The sequence below is a fragment of the Netta rufina genome, assembly GCF_964035555.1.
Source record: "Netta rufina genome assembly, chromosome: 2".
NCBI lineage: Eukaryota > Metazoa > Chordata > Aves > Anseriformes > Anatidae > Netta > Netta rufina.
The window spans coordinates 47,119,451-47,132,880 of NC_140124.1; the positions used below are offsets into that span (position 1 = coordinate 47,119,451).

The window sequence follows — 13,430 nt, forward strand, 5'->3', positions numbered from 1 at the left end:
AGATGAGTAACAGGGTGAGTAAAGGAATCATAGAATATCCAGAGTTGGAAGGGACCCACGAGGGTCATGAAGTCCAGCTCCTGGATCCTCAGATGACCACACAAAAAATCAGACTGTGCCTGAGAGCGTTATCCAAACACTTCTTGAACTCTGTCAGGCTTGGTGCTGTGACCACCTCCCTGGGGAGCCTGTTCTAGTGCTCGTCCGCCCTCTCGGTGAAGAACCTTCTCGTGATATCCAGCTATCCAGCCTGGCCCTCCCCTTTTGCAGCTTCAAGCCATTTCCTCAGGTCCTATCAGTGGTCACCAGAAGGAAGAGATCAGCTCCTGCCTCTCCACTCCGCCTTGTGAGGAAGCTGTAGACTGCAATGAAGTCTCCCCTCAGTGTCCTCCAGACTGAACAAACCAAGTGACTACAGCTGCTCTTTATATGTTCTCCCCTCCTTCACCATCTTTGTAGCCCTCCTTTGGACACTCTCTAACAGTTTTATATATTTTCTATACTGTGGCAACCAAAACTGCATGCAGTCCTCAACGTGAGGCCACACCAGCACAGAGTAGAGCAGGACAATCACTTCCCTTGACTGTCTAGCAATGCCATGTTTGTTGCACCCCAGGTTGGCCTTCCTAGTTGACAAGGCCAGGACAAGATAAAGTATGAAACTATAAGGAGGTTATTTGTAGAAGTCACTAGAGTTTATTTTATTTTATTTTATTTTATTTTATTTTATTTTATTTTATTTTATTTTATTTTATTTTATTTTATTTTATTTTATTTTATTTTATTTTACTTTACTTTATTTTACTTTATTTTACTTTATTTTACTTTATTTTACTTTATTTTACTTTATTTTACTTTATTTTACTTTATTTTACTTTATTTTACTTTATTTATGTTTTATTACCACTGCACAAAGAGGTGAAGTGTCCTGCTGAAGGCTTCTAATGACATGTTTTCTTAGGCATCATCTAATGCAGATCTCATTACTGAACTAGAAAAAATATATAATCTTTAGAAAGGGAGAAGTGAATAAAATACAGTAATATCAAGGGCAGTTTTACTCAGTGACTAATGACAAGGATTTCTACATGAGCTTGTGAATGAGGATGAGAGGGGTACATATGTGTATGAAGTGACGAACATAGGATGACTGTGAGTCACCAATGTGATAATGAATCCAGGATATAGCTGACTATACCTGTGATAGCAAATTATTAATGCCATTGAATCTGCTCCTACCGTGACTATACAAAATGCTGTCTATATTTCTGATGATTCTGAGTCTGCAGAGGTGAACTCAGATTGAAATAGGCAGAGAGAGCTGAAGCAGAAACTAAAAATAAGTGGCTTAGTTTAACAAAGACAAGCAACAGAAGGAGAATATGTTTATATCCGTATATATATAACAAGAAATGAAGAACTTAACACCAGGGAAAAAAATGTTTAATAAAAATGATATAATTGTCACAAGGGCTAACGGATATAAAATTGCTGTGAATATTCTTCTAGAAATCAGGGTAAAGTCTCTAATTATGAGGTGAGGGCTGCTGGTATGCCTTTGCATAGGCTTAAGTGGAGCAAAAATCTCTGAAATAAGGATCTTCAAATGTAGTGTATTGAAGGCCTGGCTACATGATCAAATAGCTCTTTTAGTTCTTATGGTCATAATTTAAATTCCTAGATCCTCTGTGCAGGCTACATAAGCAAGAGAGTTAGCAGGGATGAATGATTTTTAGGGATGGCAAAACAGTTTCTTCTCGAAAACATATGCTCCAGATTATATTTTAGACAGTGTGCCCATTCCTTAGTCAAGGAGTCCAAACATAGTAAGGACGGACCAAGACTTTCTAGGATCTTGATCAGTTCACTACCTGGTATTTGACTGTACTTTGTGAAATTATATAGGCAAAGTAAAGCAGATTATTCCATGTGTGCTATTGGAATAAATTTCAGATTTCTGACATTATTTTATTTTATTTTATTTTATTTTAAACTTGTATCTGCAGAAGACAGTGCTGAAAAAGCTGCAGGAAGGGTACAGCTAGACAGTTTTTAAATAGAATTCTCACTTCTTAAAGGTAAGGAAAATATGAATAGGTAGATAAGGTAGTAACTGGTTTTATTTATTTATTTATTTTTGCTAGACAGGGTCCAATTGCTAGAAGATGTTTAGAAGAAAGATTTCCCTTTGGGTAGACTATTCCTTTGTGGGATTTCTTCATACCTTATGGAGCTTCTCTATGATGCTGTTGCAGGAACCTTATTATTTACTGCCTTGGAGATCCTATTGAATGCATTTCTGTAAAGTAGATGTAAAGAAAAATTACAAAAAAGTTGCAGCAGTTTGCTCTTACTTCAGTCAATGGCAGGGGTTCTCACAAGCTGCAGAGAATCAAGTCTTGGATCTCAAATTAGAGGCACCTGTGTCATGATCTCCTATGATAATCTGATATAAGTGAAAATAAAAAGTCAAAACTGAAAAATACACTAATAACACAATAGCAGTGTATATTTGACCCACTGGCAAAAGCATAGCTGGTAGACCTGTCAGTATTAGTGGTAACGTGCTGACATGTGTTTGCAAATTGATTTCTACAATTTAGCAGGAACTTTAGAAAGCATGAGGCTGAAAACATTGGCTTAAAATCTGTTTATAATCTAAGTTCTTCTGTGATTCTTTGGATTTTATATAAAGATGCATTTAAACAAATAAACATTTAAGCAGAGAATTACTAGTATTATTATAAATAATTTCTTGATTTTTCTGAATTATATGGTACTTAGTGTTCGCATGCAGTATACGTGTATTTTGTGTTTGGCTGAGACCCTGTTACTATCAGAAATCTTTTTCTCAATGTCTTCAAGGCCTTGGCTTTATACTAATGAAGCTGAGGTAGTGTTGGAGCAGCCATATAAATCCAGAAATTTAACATTGTATTAAACAGGTAGTTTCAGCCTTTTATTTTTGCAGCACTATACTTTCAGAAGGTGATAAATCTATCTTCAGTCATTCATTCCATCTGGAAAAAACGCCAAAAACAAAATACAGTATTCAGGAAAAGAACAGGTCTGTTAGAGATAATTTGGAAAGAAATATGGGAAGAAACTACTTTAAAAATTTGTTAGTGGGTCTACAAAAATTAAGTGACTTGAGCATGAATTGTATGGTTTATTATTATTATTATTATATTTGTAATTCATATTTAACCACTCCTTTCTAAATTAGATACCAGTCATTTCATTTAGTGTATAAGAAAAGGGTTATTCCATTGAATCACGTTCTCCAAAGCAATCTTTTTCTAATTTCTACCTTAGAAAGCAATAGGTAGTTCACTGAATCTCATAAATTCTACTGCGGGATTTAATTTAAGTTACTGAATTCTTAACAGGTGGTAAAAATAAACTTATTTCTTAAAGTATGGTGACATTGGTAGTAGGGTGATGGTTGGAACGGATGATTTGAAGGTCTTTTCCAACCTTAATGATTCTATGATTCTATGAAAAGAAACTGGATCCAGACAGCAAATCACAGCCTGTTAATTTGTTTTGTCTTTCTCATTAGACATTTAAAACAGTCCCTTTCTTTTCATGGATCTCAAAGGAAGTGTCAGGAATTTTTTATTTTTATTTTTTTTCCCCAGGAAGTTTATACTATGCAATTGTTCCTTTGTAGAAAGCTTCTGCTTCAGTGATGTTCAGCTTGAATTTAAACACAGTTTACTCATTAGTCAGTCCAATCCATTTTCAAACCAGGTTTAGCACATACTGAATTAAAGGCATATGTTTAATTTATTTTTTTTCATTAAATACTGTGCCTTGACTAATGTAGTTTAATCCTAAATTATAAATTTTAAAATTTCTGGGAAATAAGAAGACTGTCCTGTGGATTTATACTTCTTTTACACCATGGACTGTACGCAGTTTTTCTTTGTTTCTTTGCTCTTGTGCTTGCCTCATTAAAAGATATTCATGTACTTTTCAGTTTTAACAGCAGTGAAAATAGGCTTAATTTCACCTCTAGGTCCCTTACAGAGTAGTTTATCTGAGCAGCACTGCATGTTATCCTTCCTGATGTTTGTGATTTCTTTCAGAACAGTAGAAACAAAACAAACTTTGCACAATCTTTATTGAATATAATTTATGCACATAGCCAGCAAAGAAAAATAAATGCAAATATGATCTAAATTCTAGTTGCACCCTTGCCTTAAGCTACTTCATTGAATTGCATCAATTGTGTTATTTTTCTTTTACATGTTTCTAACTTAGAGACACTATGATTCTGCTAATCTGACTGAATACTACTTGCCTGCAGAGTTAGCTAGACATTTACTATAAAATAAGCATGGTCTAACGATCAGAATCTGCTTGGGCAAAATGTAAAGAAGAGAAGGCACTTTTTTTTTTTTTTTTTTTTTTTTTTTCTTTCTCTCGTATTTGCCTATACTAGAACCTGGTTTCATACAATAACTTCCACATAACTTTCCAGAGCCTGCATTCCTGCATTCCTCAACTAACAGAGTAGAAGAAGAATTTACTGCTGGTAATACTTAAACCTTGTACAGTTCATCAGCTGATTGGTGTTAAGGAGAGCACAGAAGGATGTGACAATTGATGTGTCTGATTCATGGGACCATACATCTTCTAGGAGGAGACAGTGCTATAAGCAAAGTATAGTTATTTTCTCAGCACTCACTGAGAGAAACTGGTTCTTGATAGTAAAGGTGAGGATTCTGGCGAATTATTTTTTAGCTGAACAATGTCTGGCTTTTTCTCAATGTCTTGTTCTGAAATATCTTCATAGTTTTATTCTGAATTTCAACTTCATATTCTTTTAGTTATATTTTATCTGCTAATGTAGGAGTAGGAAAACAGACTATGTTTAGTAAGACTAGCTCAATGACATTCATTTTCAGGGATAAGGATATAATCCCTACTCCATGAGGCTATAAATGAATTGGTACTGACTGGAAATTCAAGGAATCGAGAATAACCAGTAGTAAAGACATTTGAAAAGTTAGATGTTACAATTTATACATACAGAATAGTGGCTAGATTGGATTTTTTTCTTTCTTTTTTCTTTTTTCTTTTTCTTTTTTTTTTTTTTTTTTTAAAAAAAACTAAGTCAAACCACAGTGTTTGTGTCTGTGGGGTGTTATTTAGCTGTTGATTACATGACCCAGCTTATTCCAAAAATCGGCATGGGTTAGCAAACTTCAATGAACACTGCTTGCTTCCATGCGTGATTGCTGTTAATTCTTAAGTCCACTCTCCACCTCCATTCTAACATGGTTTAGTTTTCAAGTCTTGTCTATGAGCACATTGGAAAACTAAAAAAATAGTGCTCATATTGGTGGGAATGCTGGTGTAGACAGGCTGCTGTTGTTTTTCCTTTCATGTTTTCTTTTCTGATGAGTACATGGAAGTTATACAGGTATGAGGAACTACCTTATTCTGGTACAACTATAGTATGGGCATTGCTTCTAACATTGTCTGTGTAGATGCAGCCAAGATGAAGACAAACAGTTAAAGAATGGGGACTTTAAAAAGCACTGAAAAGTAACTAGCAAATGTTTCACTAGGACAAATGCTTGGATAGGAGACTCTGAGGGAAAACAACAGTCTTTCACTGAATTAACCTGGTCTAAGACCTCTGCATAAGCATGGGAAAGATTTTTCTGCTATACCTCAAGACGCTGGAAAGCTTAATGAGTGCTTCTTGTCCAAACTAATTTGAGCCAATTTGCGTTAACATTGTAAATGCTTCAACACAGTTCTAAGCCAATGCTTAAGCCAGGAGAAACTTAGTGGGCTTTGGTGGAATTCTCCTCCTAAATTGAAAAACATATCTTTGACAGAAAGCCATATAAGTAAACTCTCATTTATTGGGTGAATATCACAAAGTGCCAGGGTTCAGACCATCTGGGTCACAACAACATTTTTTTCCTTTTACCTGATACCTAACAAATGTCCTATAAGAAACATGTTATCATATGAAGAACACGAATTACCTGTGTTTCTGTCATTTTGAACACCTTAAACATTCTTTCTGTTTCAACCTTGTCATCTTTTTGTCTTTTTAGATTTATACTCTATTTTTTTCTCTGCCTCTAATTATTGGCTAGTTTAATAATCTTACCATGCACAAATGTAAATAAAATAAAATATTACATATTAAAATATTACATGTTTTTCTTTAATAAATACCTTATACTGTCCATCTCCTTTATTACTAGATCTGTCATACTACTGTAAGATAGTTTTTATGACACCGTTTATAAAAATTGTTTGTTGCAGAATAAGGCACCACTAAACCACAGTTATTTCAGCAAAGTCTCTGAATTAACTGAACCTACTTACTAGGGAGATCTTGAGGTAAAAGTTCAAAAGTGATCTCCCATGTTATCAGCTCCATTCTGCTCCTGTTGCAGGCTACATATTCTTCAGAAATTTAAAAAGCGTTGTCTTTAAACTAATTCTACTTTTGGCTTCCTCCTCTTTCCAGTCCCAACAAATCTGACAGTACATTGATCATTTTTAAAGATGGATATTGGGATATCAGACGTATGTTTTTAGGTATAGGAATAAACCATAAAGTCATACACTTCCAGCACTTTTACCATTTATTTTCAGTCTTGCTTAACTGTTTTGCAAAGAGCATCATCTTTCCCTAAACAGATCTTTAATGGAGAAGATAATCCCACAGAGGAAATAAATGTTGTGGAATGCTGTTTTCACATAAGTTGAAATATGTATTAAAAATGTCTGCTGGACAAAATCTGAAAACCAACTTTTTTATTTTATTTTCCAGGTAGATGGGTTCTGGATTCTGACACTGGCTGTACCCCATGTATTACGTGCATGCTTTGGGGTCTAATAGCAATGAAAGCAGGAAGTTTGTGTGAAATCAAAATTATCAGCTAGTAACAGTTGTTCATGCAAATTGTTTCTTCTTTCCAGTTCTGACACACTGTTTTCCCTTTTTATTGCAGTTTTCCACTTGTCCCACAAAGTCACTCGGGTGGTTCCAGAGAGTGCTCTGCTGATTGTTCTTGGTATCATCCTTGGTGGCATTGTATTGGCAGCAGACCACATTGCCTCTTTTACCCTTACACCTCAGGTATTTTTCTTCTATCTGCTGCCCCCCATTGTTCTGGATGCTGGATATTTTATGCCAAATAGGTTGTTCTTTGGAAATCTTGGTTCCATCCTTTTGTATGCTGTCATTGGGACAGTCTGGAATGCTGCCACAACTGGTTTATCCCTCTACGGTGTCTATCTGACAGGAATAATGGGTAAGTCTGATCTGTTAAGGTACAACTGTGAATATTAATGTATACCAGCTGTTACAATAGGTTGATACCGTGCAATTTATCAACTCTTTTTAGAAGAAAAATCCAATTATAACTGGAGCAATTTGTAATCTTTTTTTTTTTTTTTTTTTTACCAAATTTCAGAATAATCTGAGATTTCTTCTCTGAAATGATCACTGAAGGGACTTGAACCTGTCTCTCTTGCATTTCCCTGCTCTGAATGTCAGCATAGACTCTCAGGATCAAGCTCAGGATTCATCCTCCTAATGGGTGTCCAGACAAAAATATACCCTGAGGGGCTTGTTTCTTTCTGCTGTGGTAGAAACCTTCAAAGTTACTGTGAAATTGAAATGTCTTTTGTCATTCAGATCTAATATTAAGGAAGCACTGGTTGCTGAATGTATATGTATGCATGTCATCTCTGTTTAGTATTCTGAGGCTAGAAACAAAGACTTACAGAGCCAAGTAAGATGCATGTAAGATACATTCTGTCTCAATTGTACTACAGAATATAAGGGCATAGAGAGGCCAGAAGAGGCACAGAAGCGTAATTCTTATTCACTTCAGCAGATGTGACATGCACATTAGCTACATACTGCCACTTCAAACAGCAATAACTAACATATGTGTTTTGCATGTGTTTTGAAATAGGCATCCTATGTAAGGTTTCTTTGTTTTTTAGTTTCTGTACAGGAGAAGCTCAAGAGCCCTTCCAAGACAAAATGCTCTTAGGTCAATGAGTTCCAGAACGTACTTACAGAGTACAGTTGAGTGTTGCCAAGAGCAGCATAAGTATAGTGCTCCTGTGCCTGTGCACTTTGCTCATCTGTTCTTGGCAACCAGTTCCGAAATCCTAGACTGAGAGAGTAGCCCCAAGATGTCAAGGTGTGTGTTTGACAGGCTCAACAACCAATCATGGGGCTACTCTCTAACCACAGTTGTGTAAAAATGACTCAGGGCCTTAAATGTTAGAGATTGCAGATGTTGCAGAGAAGAACATTCAGTCATGAAGAACAAAGATATTATTGGATTATTATAGAAGAAAATAGTAGAGTTTTGTCCCACTTTCCAGCTTGAAAAACTGCCCCTAGCATCAAGCACAGGGAGCAAAATTTGGGGCTGGCGTCTTTGAGCATACAATTGGGATATCTTGTCCTTATTTGAAAAATCTCTGTCTGGAAGAACTAGACCACAAATTTGGTGATGTGAGATTCCTCTTATTTAACCCTAGACTTTATATCAACATCTATGACAGAGTTACAATACATTTTAGACATTTACCTTACTTCAAGATGAGTCATGTTTTATAATTAATAAATTTTCTTTAGAAGAATCAAAGGTGACTGCAGACACTATTGACGTCTATGGGTAGGTAAGCTGTTTTTAGGCATTTTCAGCCTGTAGGTGCAATATTTTGCACCCACAATTTCACATTTATTGTTAAATACAGGTTTGGAGGAATGATAAAAATGACAATGGGAAATGGAAAAGATATTTTATGTAAATATAATATGTGTATATATATACATAAACATCAACATTAAGCAAAGGGTACAGTATTAAATACTGGCATAATTTTCCACATAGTAGTGCTTGATATTTGGCAAGGATTTCTTTCTTTAAAATCGAAGCTGCTTCTGTTTTGGCAGATTCATGTAACAATTAAAAAACATCACCAACATATTTTTATTAACATCCTGTTATGGAAAAGACGAATGATAATTACTTTAAAAAAAAAAAAGTTGATAAAAGTCATGAAAGGAAAAACACTGAGCTCTGTATGATGTGTGAATTAAAAAAGTCAAGTGTTTCTCTGAAAATTGTATTTGAAATGAAAAACTCATTTAACTCTTTGCTCTCTTCCCAGTCCTTAAACAATTCTGGAGTAAATATATAAGCTGTATTTGATGGTTACATATTGTGCTTCATCATTATGCAAGTCTTTCAATGACAAAACTGAAACTATACTAGAAGTAGTACTAATACTTTTGCTAATAGTTCTAATATTAGAATTAGTTTTAATAGTAGAAATCTGAATTTACAGTTAAACAGAGAATCCAGTGCCCACCACAGGTCAGACAGATGAAGGTCTACAAATTAAATGTAGAGGTTGTTAATCAAGGTAGACTATAAACTGATATGCCTCACAAATTCAAAAGTTTAGAATAAGTGTTAATTGATATATTATCACAACATGTCTTACCAACAAGGTACACCATAACCTACTAGATTTCTAATTTCTGTTATAAAAAAGTCTGTCCTTAATTTAAACTGTGTCATTCTCTGTCAAATGTAAGTAGGTCTTCAAAATATCTCCATGACACAAACTTAGTAATCCACTAAATGTTTTGTGTTGGCCTCCAAGACGTCAGCAAGATCTGAGCACCACACTTTGTGAAAAGTCTTGCTGTTCTTAGCAAGACTTTTCTATGATGAAGATAGGGGAATGCCGAGTTACTAATTTTTTAGGAGAGTTCATAGTAGGCTGTGGTTGCTTTTCTAAGAAATATTGTTTCTACACCACTTCTCCTATAACTGGAGTGTATAATATTAAAAGTAATATCTTTAATATGTTGGAATGTGTAACCACTATAGACTAAGAGGTACTGAAAAAAAAATACTATCAACTTTACCATGAATTGGCATGTAATCTTTTACTGACCATCAATACCAAAAGTGGTTGATCCAAATTCAATTACATAGATTTCTTACATAAACAAGTACAAAAACAGCTCTTAGTTTGCATTCTACCTCCTTACAGACACTATAATTTACAGAAGAGAAAGAGAGAAGGTGATAACAAAGAAATTCTTCCTTAGAAGTGAAATAAAAAGTTCAACACCTTAACTATTAATCAACAGCCATACTAGTCTGCTTTCACAGGATACAAAGAAGAATCTAATACTAAATCTTATGGTTGATTGCACTTCTCTATCTGCTGTAAAACTAACACATGCAGCATTACTATAGAACTGGAATAATTGTGGTTGAGACTAATGCTTAGAATTCTTTTTCCCTGTACAATCTAGGTCATCACAGCAATGTGCTGAGCATGTGTGGGAGTCTTAAATTGGACACAGCAAACTTAACTTGCTCAGGTGTCAGTGTTGGCAGCTAGTTGCTCCAGACTCCAGTGATCTGGAGGAAGAAATGGCCACGTATCACTTGTAGATAACTTTTATTATTAATCTAATTACAAGTCTCATTTAGCAACCCCATGCTTCATGACACTGTTTTGTAGGAGTTATAGATGTGTCCCAACTTCTCCATAAATATTTGCTTTCTAGCTTTGCAGCTCTTCAAAGAATGTACCAATGATTATAATTGGTAACGTATAAAAAAGATAAGCAATCTCAGTGAGCCAATTTATTTTAAAAGCTTATGTTCTATTGTACCCTGATACCTGATAGTTATAGTCATTGGGCTTGTCCTTCCTTAAGCATGGCAGAAAAGGACAATGCTTGATGGAATCCTTATTTAGGTTTAGGTTCAAGGCTGTTCTCAGAAATTTTGGCACAGATTTCATCTCACTGCTTCAACTACCCTCTCACACACAAAAAAAATGGAAAAATTCATTCCTCGTTCTCAGCCCCATATGTCCAAACGTGAACAAAACTATCTCTGTTTTTGAAAATACTGAGTAGTTATATGTCTGTGCAAACTGTGAGTTTTTCTTTTCAGTGCCTTCAGTCCCTGAGAGAATATGTTTTTCTGCAGTTCCCCCGGATTATTGCCTATTATTGTGTACCACAGGGCGTTCTCTATTCCTATCTCTGGCTTCCCATGTCCTTCTCTTGAGTAAATACGCTTATGCATTTAGTAACAAAAATATTTGGAATCAAGTTTCTCCTCCAATTACTTTCCAAAGACTAAACATTCTGAAAAACTATCTTGTAAGAGTTCCTACTAAGGGCGTGGCCATGTTGTTCTGGAAATACTTTACAGGCAATTCTAATCTTTTGTCTAAGGCTATTGGTTGTTCATTGCCTGACTCATTCTTCCAAATAATTTAATCAGATGAATTTATCCCCACACTTTATAAATCATGCATGATACAACTGTCTATTAACTTTAGTTGTGGGCCTCTGTACTGTGTTCACATGAATGAAATCTGAACATATTCCTTTTTTGTTCTTTCTCATATAATTTTGGACTTCATCACCTCTTAGTGAACCTCGTTTCTCCCTCCATCCACTAATGAACACAGAAGATTTTTTCCTGTTCTCTACCCTTCAAGAAATCTGTTCCTCAGATAAAAAGGACTGAGATCTCACCTTTGATTGTGTGAAGACAGTAAATTTTGCAAGACCTAAAAGCAGTTGTGCAAAGCTGTCTTTGTGGCTTTCCCTTTCCGGTTACTTTTAAAGTGATAGTGATGCATGCCTCATTCTGTTTGCATATATTGCCTGCTTCCATAGCTGACCAAATTAACCTTAATAACTAAAGATTAAAAAAAATAATAAATACTGTATTCCTTTGTCACCAGATCCTTGCAGTTCCAAAACCTTTGAGATCATTGTCAAAAAACACCTTTTGAAATTTCTCATAGGCTAAAACACACACATATTGAGATTATACATTTTAGTTATTCATCTATTTCTATGGTCCACTTGTACACAATTTAATAATGGCTTCATGGATCATAATTTGGGAAAAGCTGGTTCAACTGCAGCTATCAATACATGTGCATTTGACTAAGGAAGCCAGAAGTGCTGCTTAATTGCACTGAGTGTATTTCTTAGTGTAGCAGTCACTTAGCGAGCAAGAGTAAATTTGGCCTGAAGTGGCATGAAGTATTTTAGAAGATTTACTTCAGGAATACTGGTATATTCTTCTAGCCACCTTTTCAGTTCTCAGTTATACTAAGATAATTTACTTAAGTTAGATAAAAAATATGGCACATAAATACAACATCAGTGTAGATCTGGAAACACTTATTTCAGGTGCCTTGCCATAATAGGGCTGTATTGGTTCCAGAATCAACTCTGAGCAAGATGAGACAATTCTGGATCCAACAAATCTTGTAGAACACAAGGTAACACCATGATGGACGTGTTAAGTAGTGTCTATACCACTCTGTGCCTTAGTATTTTCAAGGATTTTGCATTATCTGTAATATAACAGTCTGTCATTACTTCATTACTACAGATAATGAAGAGCTGACTCTGCTTATACTTTGCTTACTTTGTTTTTGAAGGCAACCTGGGGAGTGGACTGCTGGACTTCCTCCTGTTTGGCAGCTTAATTGCAGCTGTGGATCCTGTAGCAGTTCTGGCAGTGTTTGAAGAAGTCCATGTCAATGAAGTTCTATTCATCATTGTTTTTGGAGAATCTCTTCTGAATGATGCTGTAACTGTGGTAAGTAAATTAATATATCCCAACATCACCCTAACTACAGCATTTGTTTGTTTGTTTGTTTCTTACTCTGAAGTGTGTATCTATTCATGGGCTAGTCTAGCCTAGTTCATGTTGTTCTCTGTCTTGCTTACAACTATGATATTGCAGAGATTTTATATTCAAACGTGAAAGCTGTTTGGAGCCTGTAAGCCACATAATAAGAATATTCCTTCATAATGTTCTTCATAATAAGAGCATTGGGAGCCTCTAAGTCACATTCTTGGGTTAGATGAGTACAATAAAATTTAAAACCAGATTTTAGGTATGTATGGTTTTTTGCCTTTCCTGTTTTAAGTATGGCTTTCATGATTTACCAAAATTATCTCTAGGGATTTTTTAAAAATATAAATAGTCTTTTGCCTATTTTCTTTATGTCCATTAATCATGTGCATACCTTAGATATGGATTTGGGAGAAGTGCTTGTGCCTGGTTCTTCTCTTTTACTCCAGTCAGGTGTTTATCAAACAGATTAATAACAAAGACACAGTTTGGGGGAAATGGTGAGACATTTCAGAAAGTTTAAGGTTTGTTTTGTTTTGGTTATGTTAGTTTCTGTTTTGTTTGTTTGTTTGTTTGTTTGTTTGTTTTTCCTTTTAGAGAGAAAAGAAAAATAAACTTAAAACAATCCCAAATTTTTACTCATGTTTTTATTTTGATTGAAATACCTTTTCTTGTAATTTTTTTCTCAGAATAAATAGCAGCTGGTTCTGTAGTACAATCCTA

General features: G+C 35.1%; 1 protein-coding gene across 1 annotated transcript in view; it reads left to right on the forward strand.

Annotated features, from left to right (window-relative positions):
- Positions 1-13,430, forward strand: part of SLC9A3 (solute carrier family 9 member A3) — a gene marked incomplete at both ends in the record, with an annotated part of 45,523 nt that overhangs the window by 14,345 nt on the left and 17,748 nt on the right. The window contains 2 exons of the mRNA XM_084283118.1: positions 6,990-7,292; positions 12,508-12,668. Coding sequence (XP_084139244.1) covers positions 6,990-7,292; positions 12,508-12,668 — 464 coding nt within the window. The remainder of the gene's footprint in view (positions 1-6,989; positions 7,293-12,507; positions 12,669-13,430) is intronic.